At 39.1% G+C, this 27786-nt stretch overlaps 1 protein-coding gene across 1 annotated transcript; it reads left to right on the forward strand.

The window, feature by feature from the left end:
- The first annotated feature begins 39 nt into the window (after nucleotides 1-39).
- Nucleotides 40-27769, forward strand: nrip2 (nuclear receptor interacting protein 2). The gene is made up of 6 exons (XM_062444061.1): nucleotides 40-399; nucleotides 17045-17359; nucleotides 24278-24360; nucleotides 24970-25076; nucleotides 26263-26315; nucleotides 27653-27769. The coding sequence occupies exons 1-6, from the start codon at nucleotides 244-246 to the stop codon at nucleotides 27767-27769; spliced, it is 831 nt and encodes a 276-aa protein (XP_062300045.1). The 5' UTR covers nucleotides 40-243.
- Nucleotides 27770-27786: the final 17 nt, after the last annotated feature.

Here is a 27786-nt window from a genome sequence, read left to right on the forward strand (position 1 = left end):
CCTGAGGGAAGGACAGCAGCAGCAGCAGCAGCAGCAGCAGCAGCAGCATTTCAGAAAGGGCAAATCAGGGTGGAAGAGGCAAAATTTGCAGGTTTATTCTGTTGCTAAGGATCTTTAAAGAGGACCTATACATCACTGTGGGAACACGGACGTCTACTCTCTCTCTTATAGTCTGCAAGAGCTCACGCTGCTGCTGAAAAATTAAAAATACAAAACATTAAAATTGCTTCATAGTCTGAGACCATGAGTGAAGCGAAGAAAGGTGAGCTAGCCATCCGGGATAAAGCCATCCTGCACCAGCAGAGGCGTCTGAAGCAGGCCACTCAGTTCACACACAAGGACTCTGCTGACCTCCTGCCCCTGGATGGGCTGAAGAGACTGGGAACGTCCAAAGATTTGGTGAGTGGACTCTAAGGACTGTGCTTTCAAAGACTCTCACAGAGCACTAAGGCAATTAGTTTGTAATTTAGTTAATTGGAGAGGCTGATATTTGTGTGACAAGGTGCTTCACTGAGTTGTTGAAGGATGTGTTAGAGTGGAAATGGGTGTTAATTGTACATCTGGCAATGTTTGAAAGAGAGATGATGAAAGAAAGTCAAACGTAATCACCTCATTGATTCTTTGACAGTGTGTTATCTGCTTAAGTAATCAATCATTTAGTCTATAAGCTGGTCAGAACATAATGAATTAATGTCAATCCTAGTTTCCCTAGAGCCCATGGTGATGTCTTTAATTAGTTATACAACAGAGAAAAGCAGCAAATCCTCACGCTGAAGGAAGTTTTTGGCCATATTTGCTTAAAAATACGAAATAATTGCTGATTATTTTCTGTCAGCTGCACCGAGCTGCAATGAATAGGCGATTAATCGATTTGAGTCTGTCCAAATCTGTGATAAAAATAATCATCAGTTGCAACCTCAGAGCTATTTATCTCCTAATGCATGAGTGTGCATTTGCTGTAAGCTCTATATGTGCTGTATATACTGTATGCAAGAAAGTGAGTGCAGCCTCTAAAAGGAAACTTGTTATCTGAAAGGGGTCATAAAAGATTCAGAGTCTTGCACTCTGCATGAAGAGGGGGGCAATGACTTGTCAAAGCGTGTTACAGTACTGTGTGCAGGGGCTCTGAAAAAGAAAGTGATGTCAGTATACATTCAGGAACAAACACACACATATCAGACCATGGTCATTTTTGGGGACATCACATAACTTACATTCATTTACTGGAGACTTACCCCCAGTTGTCCCCAGTTAACTGGTCCTAAGTCAAAGATTTTTCCTCAAAAGTAGCCAATGACAGACTCCATGCACACGTAATCAGATCATGGTCACTTTCGGGGACTTACATCGATTTCCTGTAGACTTACCCAAACCCTAACCATAACCACTGACCCAAAAATCAGCTGTTTCCCAATTGGGGACATCACTTTTGTCCCCAATTGGAAAACTGTCCCCAATTAACTGGTTCAAAGTCTGAAGTTTGTCTCCCAAAAGTAGTCAATGACAGACCACATGCACACACAATCAGACCATGGTCACTTTTGGGGACTTTACATAGACTTACATTGATTTCCTAGAGACTTACCCAAACCCTTTCCATAACCACTGACCCAACAATCAGCTGTTTCTCAATTGGGGACATGACGTTAGTCCCCAATTGGACAAGCTGTCCCCAATTAACTGGTTCTAAGTCTGAAATTTGTCCCCAAAAGTAGCCTATGGCAGAACATGCACACACACATGATTTAGGGTTTGACATACAGGATGAAAGATAGTGTAGTACAACCCTTGCACTTCCTCCTCTTCCTCTTCTAGCAGCCTCAAAAGCTGTTATACGCTGTGGAGGAACTCCCTGTAATAATCTGAACAATTTATCGCTCCACCTCTCCTCTGACACAGTTTTTCGGTGGTTTGATGGCAGCTGCCCAGATTCCCCAGAGCTCTCCAAGAACCTCGACACAATCACTCTGGCACTGGGAAGCAGCACAAGCAGTGCTCTGCGAATATCACACTGTGCATTTATGTCTGCCAGATTTTAAAACCAACATTTGTTGCTTGAAAAAAACCCACCCCTACCCTCCTCCTCCCTATCTATTTAGTGATATTTTTCAATCTCTTCCCTGCTTTGGCATTCCCACCTTGTTGTCTGAGATAACATATTTAAATCACTGCCAGTCTTGCAATAATAACTAGATGTCATTTAAGGCGTAAACGCTAATTTCTTGGAGCTTTTTAGCTAGCGTTGGCTGTATGGAAGCAGATTGGTCTGTCAGCTGGTTGGTTCATCTGCCACTTTGGTCCAGATTTAAGTATTTCAACAATAATTGGATGGACTGTCATGACATTTTGTATAGAGACAGTCTTAGTTCCCAAAAGATGAGTCTTACTGACCTTGGTGATCCCCTGATGTTTTATGTAGCATCATGGTAGATCAAAATTTTAATGTATCCAGTAAAATTCCCACAACATCAATGAGATGGAGTAACCTGAAAATTTGACATTCATTCTACCCTAAGGATGACCCTGACTTCTCCGTTCTGACATCCAAGCAGTTACTACCACCACTTGGGGCTGAAGCCATTGTGGAAGTACCATACAATGCAATGCCACCAACGGCCACCATATGACATTTGTGTTCCCCAGAGGATGAATCCTCTTTGGTTAACTTACATTTCCTCTATGATAGTCATGAGGTTTACATTTGTGGTTTTTAAAGAAATATCTCAACAAATAACTGGTGGATTACTATGAAATATCATGCAGATATTCATGTTCCCCTCAGGGTGAATTCTTATGACTTCGGTGATCTCCTCTTGATATCTAGCACCAGCAGCAGCACTGGAATATCTTGATATCTACTACATTTATATTTGGTCATCAGACACTTCTATTCAAAGGGACTTACAAACTAAGCAAGACATTACATTAATGTACAAATTGTTAAATAGCTGACGAGGCATAAGTGCAGCAAAAAAGAGTACTAGACAGAAGGTTGCTGTTTTTTTTCTGAATGAATAAAGTAAGAAAGGATGGAAATAGATAAGTGCATAAGAAAAAGAAAAGAAAAAAACAAGGAAGTAGTGCAACAATCAACAAAGGTGCTAAAAGGTTAAAGGGGCTGAACTGTTGAGGTGTTAATGGAAGAACATATCACCTACCAGATGGATTAGCACAAAATTGAAATTGCCTGTACAGATACTTATGTTTCCCTCAAGAGGAAATGTTTGGTCTTTGGTAATCGCTTGACTTTTTTTAATCTATCACGTCAAAGTTTTAGTTTGTCCAATACTTTGGTTACCTCCGAAACTAATGAAGTTCCTTTTAGTCTCAGCTGTACTCTAGCAAATGTTGTCCACCCAAGAAAAATGATGCAACACGTCGTAATGTTAGTCTCCCAAAAATAACATATAATTACGTTTGTGTGACAGATGCCATCTAGTGGTCGTAGTAGTTATGACATAGAGCAGTCGGGCAATTCATATTAAAAAATACCTATGTATTGACAAGTGTCTTCATTTAAGGGTGAAGGGATGTATAGAGGCTAAAACCAAAAGGTCTTTGCCAAAGAAGACTGCTGTTTGTTTCCTTTTTCCCATTTTGAGTTGGGGCAGTAACTACAATCATCCCCTAACTTTAATCCACACGTTTGTCTAACCTTAATAAAGTGATTGTTTTAACACAAACCATGATCTTTCCCCAAACCTAAAAAGTGTTTTTTATGCCTAAATCTAACCAGACCTCAACTGCAGCGTTGTAGCATCATTAAATTTCATTATTTTATGACAGTGACAAAAGTCTAGTTGATAACTAACGATAGGGGACCCATATTAAAAACGGCTCCTATGTGTTGTTTGTAGTGCACATAATCAAACCATGTATTTGGTTGTATAATTTGGATTTCTCTCTGTGATGACAGCCAGAGGCAACAGAATCCAATAAACATCTAAACACAATAAAAGATAAAATGAAAAAATAAAACTCTATTAGATTCAAGGAGCGTAATACACAATTCATCTGCTGATTGCCTGTGATTCAACATCTCCTGCAGGGGCCCGAGACCCTCTTATCATAATACCAATTATTTTCTCCTTGACGACAGAACGAAACTCTTCTCGGTAGTTATCAAAAACCCGATCTGTGGCGCAGATGTGGCCACAGGGAGCAAGGGAGCGATTTGCATGGAATCTGTAGCAAGTACATTTTCGATGTTAGAACAGCTTTGGGAACTTGAGGGAGAAGTGGAAATTGCCAACAGTCTGCCACTGTGCCTGTATCTCCTCTCTGCAGACAGCCAGCAACATCATCCAGGCACTGAATAGACATGGGTGTACTAAAAGTAAAGAAAGCATGAGTTTCTGAGATGCATTGCTCACAAAAACATTCACAGACAAAAGATGAGATCATCTGCATTTGCATGGCTGTCGGCTGTCTGGCTACAAATCAGTCAGTTGTCTCCATGTTTTTATTATGTGTCATGATGTTTTGATCTTATCATATTAGAACAATACCTTTTTTTTTTGGGCTTGTGGCCTTAAATGTTAGGCATTAATCTTCAGCGTTCCCTTTTCTTATTCTCTGTTAATTTACAGAAAACGCAATTAGATTACTTCTTAAAAGAGGGCGTAATATACTTAGTTTGCAAATCCAGATGACACCATTTACTCCATAACTCAATAAATTGATCCCTAATCCTCTTTCCTTGCTCTGAAACTCGAAGTTGTTGTAATTGGCCAGTCAACTGATGGAAAATCAATCATCAACCACTCATTTTAGCTTCTCAAATGTGAGGCAAGACATATAAATATATGGTCTGCTGCTTACTTAAAATTGTACAAAGTGGTACATCTTAAATGTTTATCCTCTGCTGATATTGTCCAAGCTGCACACACAAACCTTTTAACTCTAACCTCGTCTTTCTTCCGCTTAATTTCTGCTCACTGGCCTGTTCTGCCCAGTGTGTATTTCAGCAGCGGAGCCTGTTATGTAAGAATGAATTTGTTTTGCTGCTCTTTAGCCTGAGGTCCTCTCAGTCTCAGCAGCAGCAACAGCAGCAATAGCAGCAGCAGCAGCAGTAGCATCTCTACAGCCATGTTGTGCTGCAGATAAAGAGGAGCAGTGGGCATGAAAAGGGCAAAATCCACTGTTCCAAGCGATGGAGGGAATTGAAAGAGACGGCTTGAGATGGGGTCGAGGAGTACACTCGGTGTAGCAGGACTGCTTTATGTAACACAGTGTGGATACATGGGTTTAAAAAGTACAAAGAGTAAACAGGAGAGAACGAGAGGGAGTTGGTGGGAAGCATCTGAGCCCATTGACACGAACACCTGAGCTCAGCAGCACAGACCAAGTTATTGTGTAACCACTATGCAGCCTCGCTATTTTCTACTGTACACACCTAACATTTCCTGCAAAATGAAGAAGAAAAGGAGAAAATGATATTATAAAACATCAAGTAAAATGTATGCAAAACAAGACAATGCTATCATTTATGTGCTGAAGCTTCCTTTCTTTTTCTTTCATTATTTTCATTTAAGGCAGCATTTGACAAAACAACCTCAACTCAAGGTCTACATACTTACTTGTCTGGGAGCTTTCAGACACATTGCATGGTCCTCATCAGCAGATTGAGTTCACTCAGTTGCTTTGAAACTATAGATGTTCAAATGTGTCTGAAATGTCTGATTGTGTGTGTGCATGTGGTCTGTCATTGACTACTTTTGGGAGACAAATTTCAGGCTTTGAACCAGTTATTTGGGGACAGTTTTTCCAATTGGGGACAAAAGTGATGTCTCCAATTGGGAAACAGCTGGTTTTTGGTTTAGTGGTCATGGAGAGGGTTTGGGTAAGTCTCTAGGAAATCGATGTAAGTCCCCAAAAGTGACCATGATCTGATTATGTGTGCATGTACTTTGAGCGCCTCCAAGACTTCAGCAAGACAGTTTATCCTTGGAATAGCTTATCCATTTTTTTGAGGGGCTTTCACCATATTTTGGGACTTTTTCCTCTGTAGAAAAAGTACACTTATTCAGTGCCTTTTAATTATTCAGTGTGATATGAACAATGATTCTGGGAGGATGCTTTGCTGTTGCATTTTTAAAATTTAATATATGGTAAATTACATCAATAAAAAAAGAAATATCAGAAAGAGACATCTCTAAATAGACAGAACCAAAAAGATCGGCTCAGTTTATCCTAAGAAGTAAATGAGAGAATATGTTTATTGTAATATGAGAGAACTGACCTTTTAAACATTGCCATTAGTCAAGCTGTCTGACTAAATCAGACAGATTTTAAGAGGGGAGCTTAGTTTTTAGTGCAAGTCTTTCTATTCCATTATGATCAGGCTAATATTACAGAAAAACAACATTAATCTTCTGATTCTGAAAGATTATGTGGTTTTAAAGTGGTAAAATGTCACGTCAAAACACACATATTGGCAACAAGAAACTTTTAACATTTAAAATTTCTCCTTCACAATCTCATTTTGGTCCAATTTCACTGAACATACCTCATCTGCTGCAAAGCCTACCTCCTCTTCTCCCTGTAGCTTAGCTGTCCGTTTGCTCATGTCCCTCTCTTACAGATGAGTGAGTCTGAAACCTGTGTGTGTGTGTGTGTGTGTGTGTGTGTGTGTGTGTGTGTGTGTGTGTGTGTGTGTGTGTGTGTGTGTGTGTGTGTGTGAAGAGAGGCCTGTCTAATCGAGAGATTAGTCTCCAGGTACTTCTGAGGATGATCAAAATCTACAGAACTGGGCTTGAATGTTCAAGAACTGTGGCATAGAAGGAACTGATTGTTTTCCTGTGTGCATTAAATACAACTTATGGCCAGATTCAGTAAACATGATGTCCAATATTAACCAGAAAAACCTGCAAGGCAAGATATTTTTAAAATGATGAATATCCAGTGCGGAAATGTGCTTGGTGATGTACTGCCCTTTCATAAAGTCATGAATTTTAAAGAGCAGATGGCGTAAAGTACGTATCATCCTAGAATGGGTTTTTATATCCGTCTTGATTTGCTCTAAATAAATTCAATTGTTTTTGATTTTCACCAGAAGGCAAAGTAGCACTTCAAAGCGAAGAGCAAACACAACACTGTCTCTCAGTGTAATCCCCTGGGCTCTCAGGAGTTTGTATCCCTTCCCATTTTTCCCTTGTGTTAGATCAGTTCGGATGCATTATTATTAGCCTCCAGGACAATTAGGTGGGATGGAGGGAGGTTAGTGTGAACCTGTCTGTCTTTGTGTCATCTGGAGCTGTGGATGGGTGGTAACACTCTCCCTCAGCTGCTCCCTCGGGAGGCTAAAAATACCCCACAAAAACAAATAGGACAAAACAACCTCAACAACAGAGGAGTGGAGACTGCAACACTGAGACAGAGACAGGGAGCAACACAAGAAGAGTGAGTTCAGAGATCATATTTGTTGGGTATGACGTGGCTCCAATCATTTTTTAAATTGAATTTTCAGAATATAAAGCATGCAAACCATTCTCAGAGTTAGAGCTTCAATGATTCACCTGATCAATAGATTTGTTGATAGGCAGAAAATTAACTGGCAGCTATTTTGATAAGTGTTTATAAATGATCATTTTTAAAGTAGAAAAATGCCTAAAAAATGTCAAGTCATTTGTGAGGATTTGCAGCATTCTTGGTCTTATTTGATAGTAAATTCAATATGTTTGGATTTTGGACAGTTGGTTGAGCATAGCAGGAAGTTTGACAGCATCAGCTTGTTTATAAAAAAAACTATGACAGACATGTTTCACTGTATTATAGACCAAACTATAACTATTAATATTATAACTAACTAATGGAGAAAAATAATAAGCGTATTGATTGATAATGAAAACAACCATAACTTGCAGCCCTACTAACAGAAGTATTAACACCAACCTATATCTGTCCTATAAATAAATACACAAAACATCTGTTTGGATGAATATAGCACCAAAACAGTGCTGTGTTATTATCATACCCAAACTAAGACATTAGCTATTCTGCTAAAGTCTCTCCTTCTTATAACTTACAAACATGCACCTTAGCTTGTTGAACGAGCCCCCAGACAAACATTCACGGGGTAAAAGGTGCACCACTAACATCAGTTAGCAGGCCAATTAGCTAATTAGCTGCTCAGCTGCATCACATTAGACAGTATGTAAACATACCTGCAAATGTCACTTCAGACCTGTTGCATGCTGGTTTGGTCATTGCTCTTGAAAAACCCTGAGTAACCCTTTTTATTATACGAGATCTCTAATGTTATACTTGCTGGAAATTTTCTGAGTAATTTGCAGATTTTTAGCCAATATCTGTAGCACATTTCACAAAGGAGGGTGGTGCAATTGGTACACAATTATAAGCAAAAAAAAAAATGGGTTTATGGGTTTATATGTAGTTGTTAACTTGCAGAAATTCTTATTAAATTACATTTTTCACAATTCTTTAACAGACAGAAATTGCTTCACATATTAGCTTATTAGATTCTTTATTAAAAACTCTATGAGAAACATCCTAAAATGCTAATATATTGTGTCTAATTTATTAAGAAATTACGTGTGAAACCAAATATAACGAATGAGTAACAACTAAACCAACATAACACTCCTAAAAATGTCTTGTTAAATACCTACAAATTACTCAGAAATCTGCCAGGACACGACACTGTCTGTGCATGATTTGGAGCTACAGCAGTTTGTTTACTCAGTCTGTCATTCGGTGCAGCACCACAGCAGCAGCCTGCCAGCTAATGTCAATCAAACAAACCTCTGACACTCTCTCCTCATGCCGGCTGCGACAAAATGGAGCATTTCTGGTATTTTTTCAAAGAGCTTTTCTCTTCATTCTTGTTTAACAGAAAGAGTAAGTTGACATTAACTTTCACTGCAAAAGAGTGATGATTAAATGTGATTTCAGTCTGACTTTAAAAGACGGATTTGTTGGCTGTTTAACTTCCATAATTACACTTATTCATGCTTGTATACTATTGTTACTCCTCAATGGAGCATTAAAAGACAGTTTTTCACAATGTCTAGTCTGGAAAAGTGGGAAAAATTGTGTATAAAATTGGTTGCCAATCTCTCAGACACAGTGTTCCTTTGTGTCGCTTCATATGTGGACTGTTGACTGCTGATTTTTCTGATGTGAGTCCCCCGAACACAAACCAGTTCAAACTGATCTCCTGCCAGTGGGACAACTGTTAGTGTGTGAGACGAGCACTCCACATCATCCTGCTCTCTGTGTTTTTTTTCCTCGGCCTCTCTTTCTCTGTAACTCTCCCTCTGTGAGTCAGATTAGAGGCTAATTGCCATGTGGACTAATTATCTGCCTGCAACAAGCTCCAGCCAGTCACGTGAGCTTTCTAATGCCCTCTTTCTCATTCTGATGGAGGTCCCCAGCGGCTGACTTCCTGTCGCACCGACCGGGAGGCTCCGATAGCTGCACATCTGCTGCCTGCCTGCCCCTCCTCTTCCTCCCTTTTTTCATTTTCAATTTACATCTCTGTCCTTTTTCTCTTTTTGTCTGCTTTCTTGCATCTTTGTCTTTTGACTGAAAACCATTCGGTCAGTGTGATAAAACAACAGATGTGGTCATCAATAGTGCTGTTTGATGATTTGATCACATCAGGGAGGGGCTTTGTTGTTTTTATAATTGATTAATGGTTAATTAACTGTCTGTATGTTGTCTGCTTGCAAATGAGGCTTTGTGTTTTAATTTTATCAGTATATCTTGATTTTTTAAATTACATTAGTGCTGAACAAATAGTCAATTAATGGTGCGGTTTGTAGAATTTAGTGGAACCGATTTGGTAGAAACAGAAGATTACATTCACAAGTATTTTTATATTAGTGTGTATAATCCCATGAAAATGAGATTTTTTACAATAGCCCAAAACAAACCAAACACTGGCCTCTTCCTCACCACTAGATGCCACTAAATCATGCACACTGGACCTTTAATCGATGACGCCAACAAGAAGTCTTCTTTCAGTCATTTTCATTGTCCATTTCCTAGATAATCTGCAGCGTTCATTACCAAATAAGGAATATTTGTTATGGTGAATGGACTGCATTTATAATATAGCACTTTTATAGTCTACCAACGACTCAAACATGTCAATAAACCACACCGTTGCACTGAGTGACATGTTCCTTCATTAATCAAGACAATATCTACCAGTGTCTGCCTTACACAGAACTACTCTCCGGAGACTGAAAACGTGGCCACTGTTTTTCTACCTTCAGTCTACCACAACCACTTTGTTTCTAAATCAGTGCTTTTAATTCTCTGATAATCACGACGACTAACACCGAAAGCTGTCTGCAAGCTGCTACGATATCTGTAACATGTAGTACAATCAGCAGCAATGACTGTTCAAAATTATATCATCCCCAAATCACTCTGCTCTGTGTGAAAAATGAACGGATTAGACCTCAGTGATGCCAATTCCACCTCACAATAAAAGAAAAATCACAAGCAAATGAGGCGTAACACCAGCTTGCGTTGTTTATAATAGATGAACTGTTAATGGGACGCTGCTGCCTGCTGTCTTTATTGAAAACAATGATACATCCAAAAAAAAGGATTTAACCTGATGTAATCTGCAACACATCATGATGCTAAAATCTGCAAGGAGGCCACATGATTCATCTCTCACATATTCTCAGCCTGTTAACGAGCAGTCAGTTGAATGAGGTGAGAAATGTTTTCGTAACCTCGAGATGTGTCACGATGGAAGAAGCTTTTTTCTCACATTGCAGCTCACGTAGTTTTATCTCACAGGAAGAACACTATATTAAAAGGCAGACAGAGGACAAGTGTAAAGAGCAAGGTTTGCAATTCACCCCTGAACTATAAAACAGAGCAGGGTCACTTGTTGCTACACCGAATGCTGCGTGCTGTTGCCTAACATGATTTGCTGGCGAGGTGGCCCCTGGAGTAGTCAGGGCTTAGCAGAAACAGACGCCAACCATCAGAGGACACAGACAAAGAGGGAGAAAAATGTAATTGTGCTCATCATCTATCGGTTTCATCTCTGATGTCTGATGAGAGCATGGATGAGGAAAACATCTCAAAAGAAAAAACCCATGATCAAACTCTCTGGCTCTCGTGTTCTAACTGCTAAGAGCTTGACGTGATTTCCTCTCTCCTTATCCCTCATCTACTGAATAAAAAACATTTTAGTTTGCAACCAGACTTGATTAACATTTAAATCTAAATGGTACTTTCCAAAAATAATCCTTTATCTGTCACTGCTCGCATCCCTCTTTCATGTGAAGTTTTTTGCATTCAGAGAAGAGAACAATACTGTTGATAAATGTGTGATTTGTGATGCCGAGGTGGGAAAGAGGTCAACTGATCTGCAGCATATTGAGAGAGATAGAGAGAGAGAGAGAGAGAGAGAGAGAAGAAAACTGCTGGCCCAGAGCTGGAGGTCGATGTTGAGATCTCAACAATAATAACATCAGTTCAGTATAAAATTGGAGCTCCAGATTGGATTTGATTGGTGCAGATGTCAAGGAGCGCATAGTAGAGGCAGAGTGTAGAATAAGGAAAGAAAAGGAATGGAGTGTGGTGGACAAGCAAACAAGGAAAGGAGGAGAGGAAGTGGAAACAAAGGAATGGAAACAAAGGAAATGTAATTGGAGGTAATGAGAGGGTTGTGGAAAGGAAAGAGAAAGACAGAAGTGCAATGGATGCAAATGAGGAGAGGGGAAATTAAGAAAGGAAATGAGAGGTAAATACGAGAAAGGGGATGAACGGTAAGGTGAGGAAAATGAAGGAAGTAAGAAAGGAAAGAAAAGACAGGAAAATAAGAGAGAGGAGAATAGAGGGAAACAAGGAAAACAATGAAAGCTATAGTGGAAAGAAGAAAGGAAAGGAAAGGCAAGGCAAAGCAAGGAAAGGAAAGGAAAGAAGAGGAAAACAAAGTAAAGAAAGAAAAAAAGGACAGGGAAATAATGGGAAAGAGAATGGAAGTTCATGAGAAGAGAAGCACTGAGTAGAGGATAATTAAATAAGGGAAAGAGAAGGAGTGATAAAATAACTGAAGACGTTTAGCAGAGGAAACATGAGAGAGAAGAGAGGAAAGGAGAAGGGAAATGAGGGAAGTAAATTGATATGAAAAGAAATGAGGAAAAGATGGAAAGGGAATGAAAGGTAGTAGCAGGACATGAGATGAGGACAGAAAATGTAACTAAAGGAAATCAGGAGAGAAGAAGAAGAAAAAAGAGAGGATAGGAGGTCTAGCTAGGCACTCCTCAGCCACAGCTGGAGCTCAGAGAGAAACCAATAGGCTAAATCAAACTCAGTGACACAGCTGGTGATTACTAGTTTCTGCTGCTGTTTTGGAGATTGACCAGAAAGCCTAGATGTTTGGAGAGCGGCCTATGAATAGCCAACTATTTACTACAGAGTACTAAAACCTGATTCTTTCTCTTAAATAAATGCTTTTTGACCTAACAGGCAGGCAAATTGACTCTTTGATGGTGTGTTGAGGTGTTGGATTGAGCTTCACATGTCTAAGATTGCTCCCCTGTCCTCCTTATTGCTTGCCAGTCCATGAAATTGTCCTTATCTTCATTCAAATTCTGCTCAGGAATACTTTAACAGCAGAATCTCGCATTGCAGGGTGCATGTTAATCAGAGCAGAATCATCAAATAATGAGCAGTAATGTGGAAAAAAAAGGGAGATGGGTCTATCTTTGCCATTCCATTTTGTCTGCCCAAAGCTTTCTCTTAATAGGGGTCACAGTCACACAATCACAGCTGCTGGGATGGAGATGGAGTTCCCCTCATAGACACGAGGTCAGCATTTGCAATTCACCATTGTCTTTGTGCAACGCAATCATCCAGCATATTGTCTACACACAGATGTCTAAAAAACACATTGCACAACCATCTTATTCACAGTGCTCTCACAAATATCTAAATTCAGCTACCGTGCCGCTTTATTCTAAGAGATGAGGAATCTCTTCTTTTATCCAGTGAGACAGCACATATTGTCTGCACAGCTGATGAGGGTCAAAGGTCACTGAAAAGAACTATCCAGTCTGAGGAAATGGTCTCTTACAATAAAAAGAGCGTCAACAGTGATGTTTAAAAGGTTATTTTTCTCCAACAGATTCATTGTGAAGTGGACAGACACACCAGTTACTGTTAACCCTCACATACTGTTTATAATCTGACTCATAATTAGTCTTTACGCCATTTCACATTCATAAATTCCCCATCAGTCATTAAAAAATGTTTGATTGATCTTATGTAAAAAAGACATTCACAATCACTATTCTACTGTCCAGGTGAAAATGTTATAGAATATGAAGAATACAACATGCTTGAATGATGATTTTTGATTAAACCCCCCCCCCCCCAAAAAACACTAATTTTGGACTGGAGTAATTGCACAGCATGTAAGGTGGTTTTGTATTACTGCTTTTTCAACAGGTGGGCAGATAGTGTTGTCCTTTACAGGACTGGCATTCAACCAAGATACTTACACTGTGACTTCATTGTTCTATGGATGCCAATATTAGCTGGCAAGGAGGTTGTTCGGTTAGTTTGTCCAACATTTTAGTCCACAGATCAGGCTTAAAAAAAATGTTTATGCTTCGATGAAGGGTAATGTAGTGTTTTGGTTGCAAGTTCTTTAGATAACTCTTTGGTCTAAAGTAAAATATCTCAATCTATTGGACAGATTTCGGTGTCATCATCAGAGGAAGCGCCACTAAAAATTAAATTAAATTTCTACTTGTCCAACACTACATTTCATGACAAGAAATCTCCAACAGGTCCCCCAAGTGAAATGACGAAATAATAATGCTCTCTAAAACAACATATATAAATATTTTCTGATCAGACGCACCCTCGGACATTGTTTTGTAAACTGATACAAAACAGTGCCGGAAATTTGTTTTTGGTTGTTTTGGCACAAACATGACTTGGTTAGGTTTAGGGATGGCTCATACTTTTAGTAAAAATAACTTCTTCTTTAAGGTTAACGTAATCATCAATACAGTTAAGGTTAGAGAATGAGTGTGGCCATGGTTAAAAAACAAACAAACAATGCTGACTGACGGTAGGAAACACAACTTTGTCCCTCTGCAAACTTTTATCTTCTAAAAAAATGTTATGAAACAACTGATGGTATTGTTTTTCTTGTTATATATTAAATACTAGCATGATAATATGCTGCCTCTGAAGATTATACTCTTTCACTGCAGACTTTCTTTTGGTTAGTCATGGTTGGAAAAGGGGGGATGGCTCAATGGGACGGTTACGGCCATTCGGATAAATACACCCTTTGTGTAGGCCCATTATTTTACTAGATGTGGACATTAAGCATTTTAATAATGCTTATTTTTCAAAAAACACTGTTGTTTTGATGGTATAAACTTTACCTGAAATTATGTAATTGTTGCAGCTGAGCACAGTACGGTCAGTGCAGGTTAATTTCCTCATTCACATTACCTGCTCCACTCCCGGGTTACACCAAACATCTGTAGTAAAAACTATATCTGTAGTCATGTCTCTCATTAAATATTTTGTTACAGAGGTGGCTTGGTCTGCGGGTGAATTTTCAGCAGCAGAGGTGCTCCTAAATGATCATAAAAATGTAGAAATACAACAGGCTGCAGTGTGTCTCTATGATCCTCTTACGCTTCCTACACATATTTGTCACTTTGATCATTAAGGTGACACTTCTCTAGTATAAAGGGTACAATATAGTATAGAATTCAGTATTTTTAGTATACAGTTCAGAGAATATAGATGTAAGATGAAACTGACAGAAGGGTGGGACTGACAGAAAAAGTTGCAATAATAAATCTGTTTGCGACTTCAGCACCACGGACAGCACCATGGATTTATCAATACACAGCACAGTTAGGCTGCTGATATTTCAGAGCCATGGTCGGGGCCATAGATTCTCGCTGTGAGATAAAGGATCAGCGAGTCAGGCAGATTACATTAACATATTCAACTAAACAACCTGTCTGCCCATGTACTCTGGAGAGGGGGACACTTTTTTTTCATTTTGCTAACAGGGAGGATAGCCCCCCCCCATCCTCCTTCAAATCCCCTACTGGGTGTTACTAATAACATTAACATCCCACTAAGTGTCCTTGTAAGCATGACAGTTTGACAATGAGCCAGCATGCACAAAACCTAACTGTCAGGACCCAGAAACCGAAGCAGCTAAATGGACTTCAGACAATATGTATTTTGTCATTTACACCTGTGCTTTTCCTTATGTGTCAAAATGTCTTCTGTGAAAAGGGTTTTTGTGAGGCTGAACCTGACTGAGTTTGAAGAGTCCTAAAATGGCCACTGTGCAGGGAATAAATGTGATCAGTGCTGTGTTGGTAGATAAAGGCAGGCAGATTGTACTACCTACTGCTGAAAGTGACATGTATAATGACTTATTTTATAGTTATTTTAATCATTTTGACTTTCTGAGTATACCTATATATTACAGTAGTGCCAATTAGGTCGTTTTATGTAATTTCATCACACATGTTCATTCATTTTGGACACACTGTTGAGATATTTTTTATAATCTTGGTGATTTTAGTGTTCAAAAAGCTTGACAGGAGATCAAATGCTTTGTGTTTAATTTATGCAGGGACCAGCTTGGTGTCAGATGACTGTTCTTTTTAAAGCATGCTGTCTCAAAGTCTGTACTCAGACTGTACTGGTAGAACAGCAATGTGATTATAGAGGAACAGGCAGCTTAAATGTGATTTCCTTTTTATATGATCCAGAGGGAACGGCAAGTCACTGACCACGTGTCTTTTGGAAACTGTGGAAAACTGGCCTTGAGCAAGATATTTTTATTTAACATGTACAGCACAATAATACAATACATGTTGTACCTTCGATGATATGTAGTTGAAATTAAGTTTGCGTCACCATGAAGAAGACTGTGTGCATTTTGTTGTTTGTGCTATTAAAGAAAAGAAAGAGAAACGTGACTACCAGGCTGGTGAAGTAAAGTGAAGTCGAGGAGAAATCCTTTAATGTGTGCTGACAATGATGACCTGAAAATGTTAACCCGCCCGTTGAATTGGCTTTCGTGATAATATGCCCTTCATTTCAGCTAAATTAGAAAGCATTTTTTCCCTCTTTGCTGAAGCTAAAGTTAGCTTTTCAAATCTGCATGTGTATTATTTTGTGTGGGGGGGCCAGAGGAGGAGGGAAAAGGCAAAGAAGGCTCTGAAATGTCAAAGCCATGCTTAAATCTCTACTGTCAAAATGGCCTCTTCTTACCACAGTATGATAAGTTTTGGCTTAAAAGATATTTCTGTGTGACTGATCAGATTTTGCGCCCTCTTGAAGCTAATTTTAGAATAAAATAGACATATATTGGCTGGCACTTAAATTAAGCTACATCATGTTCAACAGAAATCTTGCTGGTATTTTGTATAATCGAGCCAACATTTCCTTTTAAATCACAACTCAACTGTGTGATATATCATACAGATAATTGTGCGTCTGTGTGGGAATAACCTAACCTAAATGGGTTTTAACATTTTCATCTATTATTACTATAACTGGAGAAAACTACTTTTTCTGAATATACAAATAATCTCAAACCACAGGGGTTGTGGTGACATGTTCTTCACACAGTGATCTAGATACTGTATCTTGGTTTTCTTTTTAAAGATTAGATGTATCTTGTAGTGAGTCATATGGTCATGGTGCGTCACAAGCTATCTGTGACACACTCTATTGAGACAATGCCTTGAAAATGTGGGTATTTTTCAGCATGCAAATGAGGATAGACAAGAAGAAGTTGCCTACAATTTGACACACACTGAATTAACTCACTTCAGTTGCCAGCTCAGAGAAACTCCTTTGCTAAAAAATGATTCAACTCTATTGAATTATTGTGGATTTTATTGGACTTTTAGTGTTTTTTTCCCTCTCAAGACTGTTTAATCAGAATCAATTCAGAATAAATGCTTAAATCAATGATGAAATCAACTCCCATTTCCACTTGAACATGTTCCTATCTGATATCTAATTCTCTTGTGTGTGTGTCCCCCAGCAACCTCACAGCATCGTCCAGCGTCGCCTCATGGAGGGAAACATCACACGGCTGCGAGGGGAGGCCCGTGACCTCAGCTCCAGGGTTCGTTCCCCACTCGCCGACAACAAGGACGGACCGGCCGACACTGAGGAGAGGAGCGAGAGCACAGCTGACGACTCCACAGAGGAGAGAGAGTCTCTGGAGGAAAGTGAGAGGAGCTTACGGTCGGATGAGGAGGACGACAGCAGTGAAGCCGGGGCCAGACAGACAGCTGAGAAGACCAAGGGCACAGAGAGCTCGACCCTCCTCACAGCTCTGGTTGTTCAATGCAAGGTACAACACTGTGTGAAATGTCTCTCCTCTCCTTTCATATTCAATGCTTTGACACTCTACTACTGCACAGAAACTGAAAAAGAGAGCAGATACAAAAGACAGCAGTATGCTACTCCTATGACTCATCATTTAAAGCCGGCACTTCATTTATTCCCTTTTTAACAACACTACAAAAGCTTAGCAGGACAAAAAAAATCCAACTTTATCATGTCCACATGGGCCCCAAATGGATTAAAAGTAGGTTACAGGGGTAACAATTGCATGGTCTTGAAATGGGCAAGTTATGGAACAAAAGGAAGAAACAAAATGAGAGGAAAATGTGAGCAGCGGCCTATTGAAACCCATGTGTATCCCATGTGCTAACCAACAGCCAACCCCACCACTGAGGAACAAGTTTTTAGGACTTGTACCCCGTCTACCCCAGCAGACTTATTAGAGGACCCAAATTTAGTGATTGAGACCATAATGACTTGCTGAAAAAAATGATAGACTTTGTATTTCTGGAGAGAAGTTGAAGCTTTTCAAATGGGAGTCAATTGGTGCTTTTCATGGCCGTCGGTGGCGTTGCATTTTAAGGTACTTTCACATTGACTTTAGCCTCAAGCTGTGGACTTGACTAAAGCAGCAGGGACCTTTGTAGAAATAGGAAACATGCAGTTTGAGATTGAGCTGATTTAGTGTGGTGTCAATCATCTGGTGTTTACACAGTACGATATTTTTTTGTCCAGCTTGTATGGTAACAAGCTCTTGATTCGCTCTGGGCTAAATGGATGACAGTTTGGAGGTTCACTATTCAAAATACATGCAAACAACTGTCAGTACTAGCACTTTATGCCTTTGTTAGACATTTAAGAGCTGACAGAAAATGCAAGGAGAGAGAGGGGGTTACAAAGAATCAAATCAGTGATGTTGAGATTTCATTTAACCCCGTATTTAACCCAGAGGACACCTGAACGCAGGAATCCACTTATGGTACAAAACAATCCCAAGATGCCTAATTTTCCACAACCCTCCGGGTGACTCTCCAGAGAATTGCTATAGATTTTTCCACAGAGTGAACTACAGTGTTGGAGCGCAATGGAAACTCCCTTGAGGTACAAGAGTGCAGCAGCGTGTACATGTCAGTGAATGCGGAAAGTGCAGAGGGGATAGAGCAGTGTTCATGCTGACACCTTTAGACAGAAACCATGAGACTGCACTGTCCCCTGTTTAAATCCAGATGTGGAACTTGGATGTTTGCACTTCATTTCCCCTCTAGCTCAACCCCCAAAACTCCCATGGTGGTGTCTTCCAGTGTATAGTGTTGTCCAATCAACAGTCCAAAATCCAAAAATGTTCAGTTTACTATCATTTATGACACAAAAATGCTTTAAATCCTCACACACCCTAACCCTTGCGAAACTGCAACCAACAAATGTTTGGTATCTTTTGCTATTTTTTTGCTTAAGAAAATTAATTTTAGTTTAACAAAATAGCTACTGATCAATTTTCTGCTGATCAACTAAACAACTCATCATTGCTGCTATACTATCTACAATCAAATAAAGACAAAAATGTTTAAAGTACATTTATTTGTGATTAGAATCAGGATTAATGAATAACTCTGAATTCAAATATTGGAATTAACCTCAAACACACCTAAACTACATGGAAGGATTTTAGGTTATGTTCAATTCTTAATTTGCACCTCTAACACTAAGACGTAAATAGAAATTGTGCATTTTAAATTACCACTTTAAATGAGACAGGTCTGAAAACAAAAAAGTAGAAAGTAGCAGCATTATGCATGCAGTGACTCAGTGTTTATACTTTTATTTTCTGTCTTTGCTTCTTACAATTTGTCTGAAACACATTATGCATTAGGTTGCCTGGTTTCGCATGGAGATACTCACTTTGGTCACCCATCTAACACACTCAACACTACAGTGACTAATGTATGCAGAAAGGTCACACAGAATACTAAAGTAATGGTTCAGAAAGTCCTCATTATTCAACCAGCACTTCATGTGATACTTCATGTTTTCAGTGGTTGTTGCAGCAGAGAAACACAATAATAGAGCGACATAAAAAGTGACTTTTAATAATATAATTTCAATTTTTTCATTGATTAGTCACTTATCAGGTAACAATGCTGTTCAGGTCACTCTTTGCAGCCTTTCACTGTTTTATATCATTGTAAATTCAATACTTTTGGGTTTTGAACTGTCGGTCAGACAAAATCAGCAATTTACAGACTTTTTTAAAGGGCATCTGGGCAATTGCGATGGGCTTTTTTCATTCTTTTCTTAAATTGGTATCTGTAAATTAAAGAGTAGTCTTGTTTTATCTGAAAAGTGCCCTCAGATAACTTATGTTGTGATTTGGCGCTATATAAATAAAACTGTCTTGACTTAAATTAAAAAAAGGGCTGTAATTCAATGATTTAGGTAATAATTAATTCCAGTCCTCTCGCTTATCTTATAGCTTGACATTCTTTTCATGTATGAAAACATGTTTTCTTGTTTTTATTCTCCATTAAATCTAACCAATAGCAAACAAAGTAGATATCATTAAAACCTTTATCTACTGTGCCTCCAAGGAGTGCTAATATTTGCATTGTAGTTAGGGAGAAATGCAGCCATTCATGACACCGTTCATGAGCCATTTCCATAGTGCCCTCCAGGCTCATTGGTAAACTCAGGGATCTGGGCCTGAAGATAGCACTGTGTGATCGGATCCTGGACTTTCAGATGGACCGCATCCAGGTGGTGAGAGTGGACAACCGCACCTCTTTTCCACTGAGCAAGGGAGCACCACAAGGCTTTATCCTCAGCCATCTCCTGTATTCCCTCTACACCAGAGACTGTGTGGCGACAAAGCCTCCAAACATCATTGTGAAGTTTGTGCATGACACAGCAGTTGTGGGGTTGATATCCCGCAGTGAGAAGACATCCTGAACATCTACAAGACCAAGGAGGTCATAGTGGAATTACAGGAGGGGGAGGAGCACTCGCCCCTTCAGCACATTGGTGGAGAAGGTGGACAATTTCAATATATGTGAGAGTTAACACCTACAAGGACCTGGCATGGGTTATCCACACCACCACTGTCATCAAAAAGGTGCAACAGTGTTTGTACAACCTCAGGTGCCTAAAGAAATTTGGCCTGAGTCCCAAAATCCTTAGGCACTTCTACTGGGGCCCCATAGAGAGCCTGTTGACAGGCTGCTTCATCACCTGGTGCAGCAGCTGCACCAGCACGGACTGCAAGCGCTGAGGAGGGATGGTGCACACGTCCCAGCACATCACTGGGTGTGAGCTGCTCAGCCTGGAAAAGCTTTGCACCCAGGAAGTCCTTTAGGGTCATTAAGCATCCAGCTCACCCACACAACAGGCTGTCGTCCCTGCTGCCCTCGAGGAGAAGAGGAGGGGATACAAGACTCCCAAATCATGCTCCAGCAGAGTGAAATCTAACCATCTGCAATATCTGATGAATGACTGCATAAGCACGTTTTTACTGTTGTTATTCTTCTTTATTACTATTTTAATCAAGTTTGTATATTTATTGCTTTTCATATCTTGTATTGCTTTGTAGCTCTCATTGCTTTTATACCCTTTATTACAATTTTTATGCTGTTTTTATATTTATATCCTTATATTTATTCACTGTTTGATGTAATGGAGCCTTCCAGCCAAAGAATTTCATGAGTGCACTTATACAACCAGAGTGACAATAAACATCTTGAATCTTTCTTTCATCCATCACAACAAATCAATACAGTGATACAGCAGCCTCTTCTCCCTGTGGTGTTTAAAGTATGCAGCACAGCGTCTGTGGATCCTGCATGTGTGTGTGCATTTTTTTTACTCAGTAGTCTACTCAAGACTTTTCTAGTGGGATCAGCGCTTTCCCCTATTACTCATTGTGCTTCACTTGGTTTTATCATCAACTTATTAAATGCAAAGTGTTCCCCGGTTACTCATTCGCCCAGCTATTTTTAAACTTCAGGGAGAGGGTGAGAGAGAGGGATTTTTGTACTGCCGAGACTGAGACAAAAGAGCAGGTTTGTGGTCCTGCTGATAAGCCTGTGTGCCTGTGAGGACAAAGAGGACTCAGCTCAGCCTGTACAGAGTGTGAGGGATCAAAACAAGGCTCATGGAAACTGAATGTGTTTATTTCCAAAGGGGGAAATGTCCTCGCGTCAAGTGGATAAGGTATTGATTTATGAATGATGGCGGGTTAGGAAAAAGATATACAGACGTGTTCTGGAGAACCAGGTTGGGCGCCGGACAGTAAAACCCTCAAATGTTAGAAAATCTATTAATATAAGGCAATTATCTCTGCCAAAAACAGAGATAAAAAGGGACTTCAACATAACTTTTATAATGTTCTTAACTTTTTTATTTATAAATATAAGATTTAAAATGTTGTTTAATAGAATTGCTGTTGATGAAAAGAGTAACGCCTGCACTTTAACTCCAGACCAAATGTGTTTAAAATGACCCAAAACAGATTTTTATCGGGTCAAAATGTTTTAAAAATGGCCACCACACCCATATGTATATCCTTCTGTATATATAACGACAGGCTGATAGAAGTTATGAAGAAAACCATAGTAATTGCATTATTTCAAATGTATTCATAATCTAAGTAAATAAAACTCAGTCAAAAGTTCATTAAACCTAATTAATACAGAGACAATAATGTAACAAATACATAAGAACACAAGAAAATAACTCAAATATATCAAAAATACACAGAAAAACTTTCATAAACCACTTGAAAGAAAACATTAAAGTATTGTACATAACAACGATCATCAGACATCACACACACACACACACTAAAATAAATCTATGTTATGGTCGAGACTGTGAACAGCTATCAACAAAAAGATATAAACAAAATTACTTTCTGAATTCATAACAAATGTTTTATCTCATATTCTTGGTTCAAACCTCTGAGCGTCAGAGCATTTTGAAGCATAAAGATGTAAGAGAAGTATTCATGTTTATGGCGTACTAGTATACTCGATGCAGATGTTACTCTGTGAGGCTGCCACTGCTGGTCCTGGGTACAAATACAGCTCCTTTTGTCATTTGGAGTCAGTGTGCAGGTGTTACTCTTTTCAGCAATACTGTGCAATTTGTGAGTTACACCTGTGATGTATGCTGCTACTCCTAAAATTACATTGGAATTTAATTCTGAGTGAAATCGACTGCATAAATGATCTAGAAAGTGGCTGTTTCCTGAACTGCAGTTTGGCTGCCTTGTATTTGCAATTGAAAGCAGAAATATATGAAATGTATGCACGGCCAGATCCACCGTGAACAGTGTGGGGGTGGTGCCAGCATACTGCTTATCTCACATGCATGCAGAGCTACCATATGTCATGAATACATTCCTCATTCTCCCACTACTGTATTTTTTACCCCCACAAACATGTTCTCTCATCCTCTCTCTCGTGGACCATTTTCATGAAATTTAGTAAGATGCTAGAGAGGAAAAGGCCATTATAGACATCACAGAGAGATGTCTATAATATACCCATAAACCATTACAATCTGCTGCACTATAGGCTTTTCTCTGCTTCCCATGAAACATGTCTTTGTGATGTGAAGAGCCCTGAAGGCAGCAGAGCAACTGTGAGATGCAGAAGATGAGAAATGTCAGTGGAAATATAGGACAAGCTGCCTGTTAGTATTGCCACTGTAAAAAATCTGGCTTCAATGATGGGAAAATCAGGAAAAAATGATCAAAAATTTGAGGAATAGTTTGGGAAACTGTGTGTATTTACTTTCTTACTGAAGGAAGATTGATACCACTCTTGTGTCTGTATGAAATATGAAACCACAGCCAAGAAACTGTTAGCGTAGTGAACCAAAACAGAGTCTACAGCCATGATTGCAGCTCTGTTGGTGCCAATTATTTTCATTATTGATTAATCTGTTAAGTATTCTCTGGATTAATAGATTACTTGTTTGGAGATGGTGAAAAATCTCTAACTATTTCTCAGAGCCCAAGATAACATCCTCAGATGTCTTTGTTTGTCCCAACTAACAACCTAAAGATATTATTCTCTTTACTATCATAGATTAGAATAAACCAGGAAAATATCACAGTTGAAAAGCTGCTTTTTTTAGAAAAAATGACTCCAAAATGATTATCAAGATAATTGGTGATTAATTTTCTCTTTATCGACTTTTCGTTGCAGCTCTAGTGTGTTATCAATCTTGTCATCAGGCTATTAGTGAAAAAGTTTAAAGCTAAAAATCATCATTAAGTCAGCAATACTTTGAGTTCAAAGTTTGTACAAATGAATCATGTGACTAGGTGTTTGGCTGACTAATGACTAATGAATTAAACATGCACATGACTGAGCTGGTTAATATTTCATGCTCTGGTAACACATTTGAGATCATTAAGTAAGAAATATCAAAGTGGACGCCAGAATCAGCATTTTGTCAGGAAACGGAGTCAGCAACATGAGCGTAATAGATGAGCAAATAATTTTAAAAAACAACAACTAATGTGATCTGTGACAGCCATACAGGGTGACCTTGTTGGTTTATTATATTATTATTTATAACTTGATTATAAACTGTAAGACTACTCAACCGAACACCCGCATCACTTTACAATGGACCAGTGATTTAATATAGAATCAATACGGATCAAGTTACAAACACACAGTTATGTTTGGCTCTGAAAAACAAGTGCTTGCTCGGAAATCCTTCAGAGATTTGTTTTGTTGATGCTGCTCCAGACTTTATATTTCAATCTGGCAGCTTGTGGCAGCCGAATTAGTTTGTTCTAAAGAAAAAGAGTGTTGTTTTTGTGGTTGTGGTGCCTAGTTGTTTCCTTGCGTGTGGCAGTGTCAGATTGAAGTGAAAAAAAATCACACAGTGACACTAAAATCCCCCTCTGTCTTCCCCACAGTGCTGCGAGACTGAAGTCAAGGCTTCCATCAACACCGGCAGCCAACACAACCACATCTCCACCTCTTGCTGCCAGAGGCTGGGGTAAGAAAACAGTTTTTGAGATCAAAAGCAAACCCCAAATTCAAATAATAAAGAATAAAAGTAAAACCAAGGGAAAGCCTCAAGATAAAGCGATAACAATGAAGGATAAAGACAATTCAACAGTAAAAGAATTGGTTAGAAATGAAGCTTCAAGGTGGGATTTACTAATGACAGCCTATAAGCTTTAAAGGCAGGCTGGTGTAGATCATAGGAGCCCTGAAATCACCTTCATCCTAACATTAAGACTTGAAAATGCCTGAAAAAGCTCTGCCTGAAGATCAGAAGCGGTGCACTGGCTTACTAAGAGTGTGAAAAGGATGTGACATTTTGTTCTCATCTTAATTTCAAATCAGATCTAAAGGTAACAGGTAAACAGTACAATTTCAGTAGCCTACTGTTTGTCTTTAAAATCCTGGTTAATATGAAATCTCAGCTGCACAAATGTTTGATTGACTTTATAATAAAAACCTCATGCAGTTCGACATAGAGTAACGTGTAATGAGAAAATCTCAAATGAAATATCCCAAAATGTTTTTGTCTTTGAACTATTGAAAATATTATTCTGTGTGTCTCTTTGTGTGTGTGTGTGTGTGTGTGTGCGTTTATCAGACTGGTGCCCAGTCAGGACAGTTCCCCATGTGGTGTGACCAGTTCAGTGACAGATCTGCAGCTGCAGCTGGGTAGACAGACGGTCCAGTGCTCAGCTTATGTCAAAGGTAAGAATGTCCTAAAAACATGCAGGGCAATAGCTCCCCAGGAGCAGAGTTGGTGACCACTGCTGTAGGATATTCCTGTAGGGGCAACAAATATCACTGATCTAGGGGTAGTTTCCGAAGGTGCAGGGACTTAAAGGGCGGGGTGTTTGCAGGGATGATTGGCACTCATTCTTCAAATACAGACATTACAGCTGCTTCAACTTGTACACCGTTTAATTTATAAAACAAGTAAGCACAAGTATCGATATTAGGACGAGGGGAGGACATTTCTCATTGTTAAATTAAGCCTTGCAAATTCACATAATACACATTTTTTCAGATGTGGAGTAAACGAAAACAAGAATGCACAACAAGGACTTTTAGTTTAGTTCTTGGAGCGTTTCGGTTGAAAATATGGTAAACAGTTTGCCTGCTTAGCATCAGCATGTTAGTTGTCACATTGTCATTGTGAGTATGTTAGCATTTAGCTCAAAGCACCACCATGTCTAAGTACAGCATAGAGCTGCTAGCATGGCTGTAGATTCTTCGTCTTCTTTCCAGAGGAGATGTACCCTGTCACAGATGTTTAATAGCAAATGTAAATGCTCTCATGAATAGGGACATCCTAGCTGAAGATTAATTCGTCATGCACGTTTGTTCCATGACTGAGAAGACTGACAGTTTATTTTAAAGTCAAATCCCATTTCCAGAATCCCAAACCATAAAATTACAGAAATATCCGTTGCGTCCTCACTTGGTCAAAAATGTCCTTGTACTTTAGCGACTTACCTTAGTTATGAGGACATTAGTTCCTCGTAAAGATAAAAGACCACACACAGTTATTTATGTTCTTGTCTGGACCTTCCACTCACTTTTTTAATTAATTCTCTGCAGTGAGTAATGACTCCAATTTAATCTCAAAGCACAGTGCTTGACTCTTTCATGGACATTAAAATCTCCAAAACTCTCACTTCGCCTTTACAAAACTCACATCTCTCCCGCTCGAGTTCATATGTGCTCATTAACACAAGAAGGAATAATTTAGTTGTGTTGATGATTTAACCTGAATTCAGACTAATGTATGCATGTTGAGGATGTTAATGAGGGGAAATCAGAGTGGCTTTCACAACGCAGTAATAAGAAATTTCAGTTTCTTTCTCTCCTATCCCTCTCCCCGCTTATCTTCCTTGTCCTTTCTCACTTTCAGAGGATGAGGCGTTTGAGCTGTGCCTGGGTCTTCAGACTCTGCTGGAACTTAATGTAAGGTCCTCATTTGCTTTGCTAATATTTTTTTTTTGTGTGTGGCATTATCATATCTCTTTTGGTGTGTGCTTTTCAAAGAGCCCAGCTGCCTGGCTTGAAATGAGCAAAGAGGGAGGAAGAAAAATACATATTGGAAGAAAAGTGAACATATGAGCATTGCTATAAAAAAACAACACAGGAAAAATGTCTGTGGTGTTATCTCAGGGATAAGCTAGGTAGTTACTTTGGTGCTGCAGCTATCTGCTCACTGCCTGCTGTGCAACTGAAGCCCAGACAAGAGGGAATTGAAGACATCCTGTTATGTGGATTTCTGAGTTTGCACATTTGAAAAAAAAAATGCTATTTAACTGCAATGAAATGACAATCTGCCCTCTTATTTTTTTTTATGATTGCATCTGTTTCATATCTTCCTGAAAATCTAATTAGAGTGGGACTAGAAGGTGTGAAAGGAATGTGAGCTGTAATTTTGTAAATTGGCCCTTAAGGAATAGTGCAATATTGAATTTTCCCTCCAAGCTCACTCATTTAGCTTTCTCTGCAAATGTTAATAAAGATTAGTAATATTTATGATTAATGTCCTCAGCTATGTTTGTGTTTACATAAGCGTTATTTAACAGAGATACTGCCCATACTGAAAGGATGAATCATTGTACTACAGTAAAAAATCACCATCATGTTAAACCCAATACTTACTCATTTCATTATAGCATCCTTAAATTATTTAAATTACTGATGCTTAATGTTTTTGCTTGTAGGAAAATGTAGAGCTGTATAATTTCTGTTGCTGCTTCGTGTTGATACTTTTTTTGCTCTAATCTATGAATTATTTTATCTATAAAATACCACAAAATAGTTAAAACTGCTTCTTATTTTGCCCGACCAACAGACTGAAACCCAAAGATACTCAATTAACAACAATAATGCAGCAAATCCTCAAATTTTTGCTTGATAAATTGAGTACATCTAATCTGAGAAAATTTGGTATAGTGCAGTGGTTCTCAATCTTTTTGGATTAATTCCCCTTAAATTAAAGAAATGTTCACTTGTAACAGGTTTAACAGGTTTTAGGCTATTAATGGAGCAATTTTTCCTTCTCAGATTGGTTAATTTGAATCATTTTTAGACGCCTAAAGTGGTGAAACTATCCAGGAATAGGAATAATCATAGAAAATCCTAAAAAAAAAGGAAGAACTTTGTGTTGCTGAATATATTTTTTATGGTTTCATATCTTGATAATCTTCTCCTAACCCCTCAAATTTGTCTTGTGGGTGTCTTGAACCTCAGATTGGGAACCACTGCCGTCTAATTACGTTTCTTCTTCCCTCCCTGCACAGTGCTGCTTGGACCTGAGCAGTCGGGTGTTGAAGCTGCAGGGCTGTGACGAGGAGCTGCCCTTCCTGAACCCTACGACCGACAGCCAGTGCCACCACGACACCAACGAGAACCTGTGAGCCCCGATTCGACGGCA

This window comes from Scomber scombrus, chromosome 22 (genome assembly GCF_963691925.1).
Source record: "Scomber scombrus chromosome 22, fScoSco1.1, whole genome shotgun sequence".
Taxonomy (NCBI): Eukaryota; Metazoa; Chordata; class Actinopteri; order Scombriformes; family Scombridae; genus Scomber; species Scomber scombrus.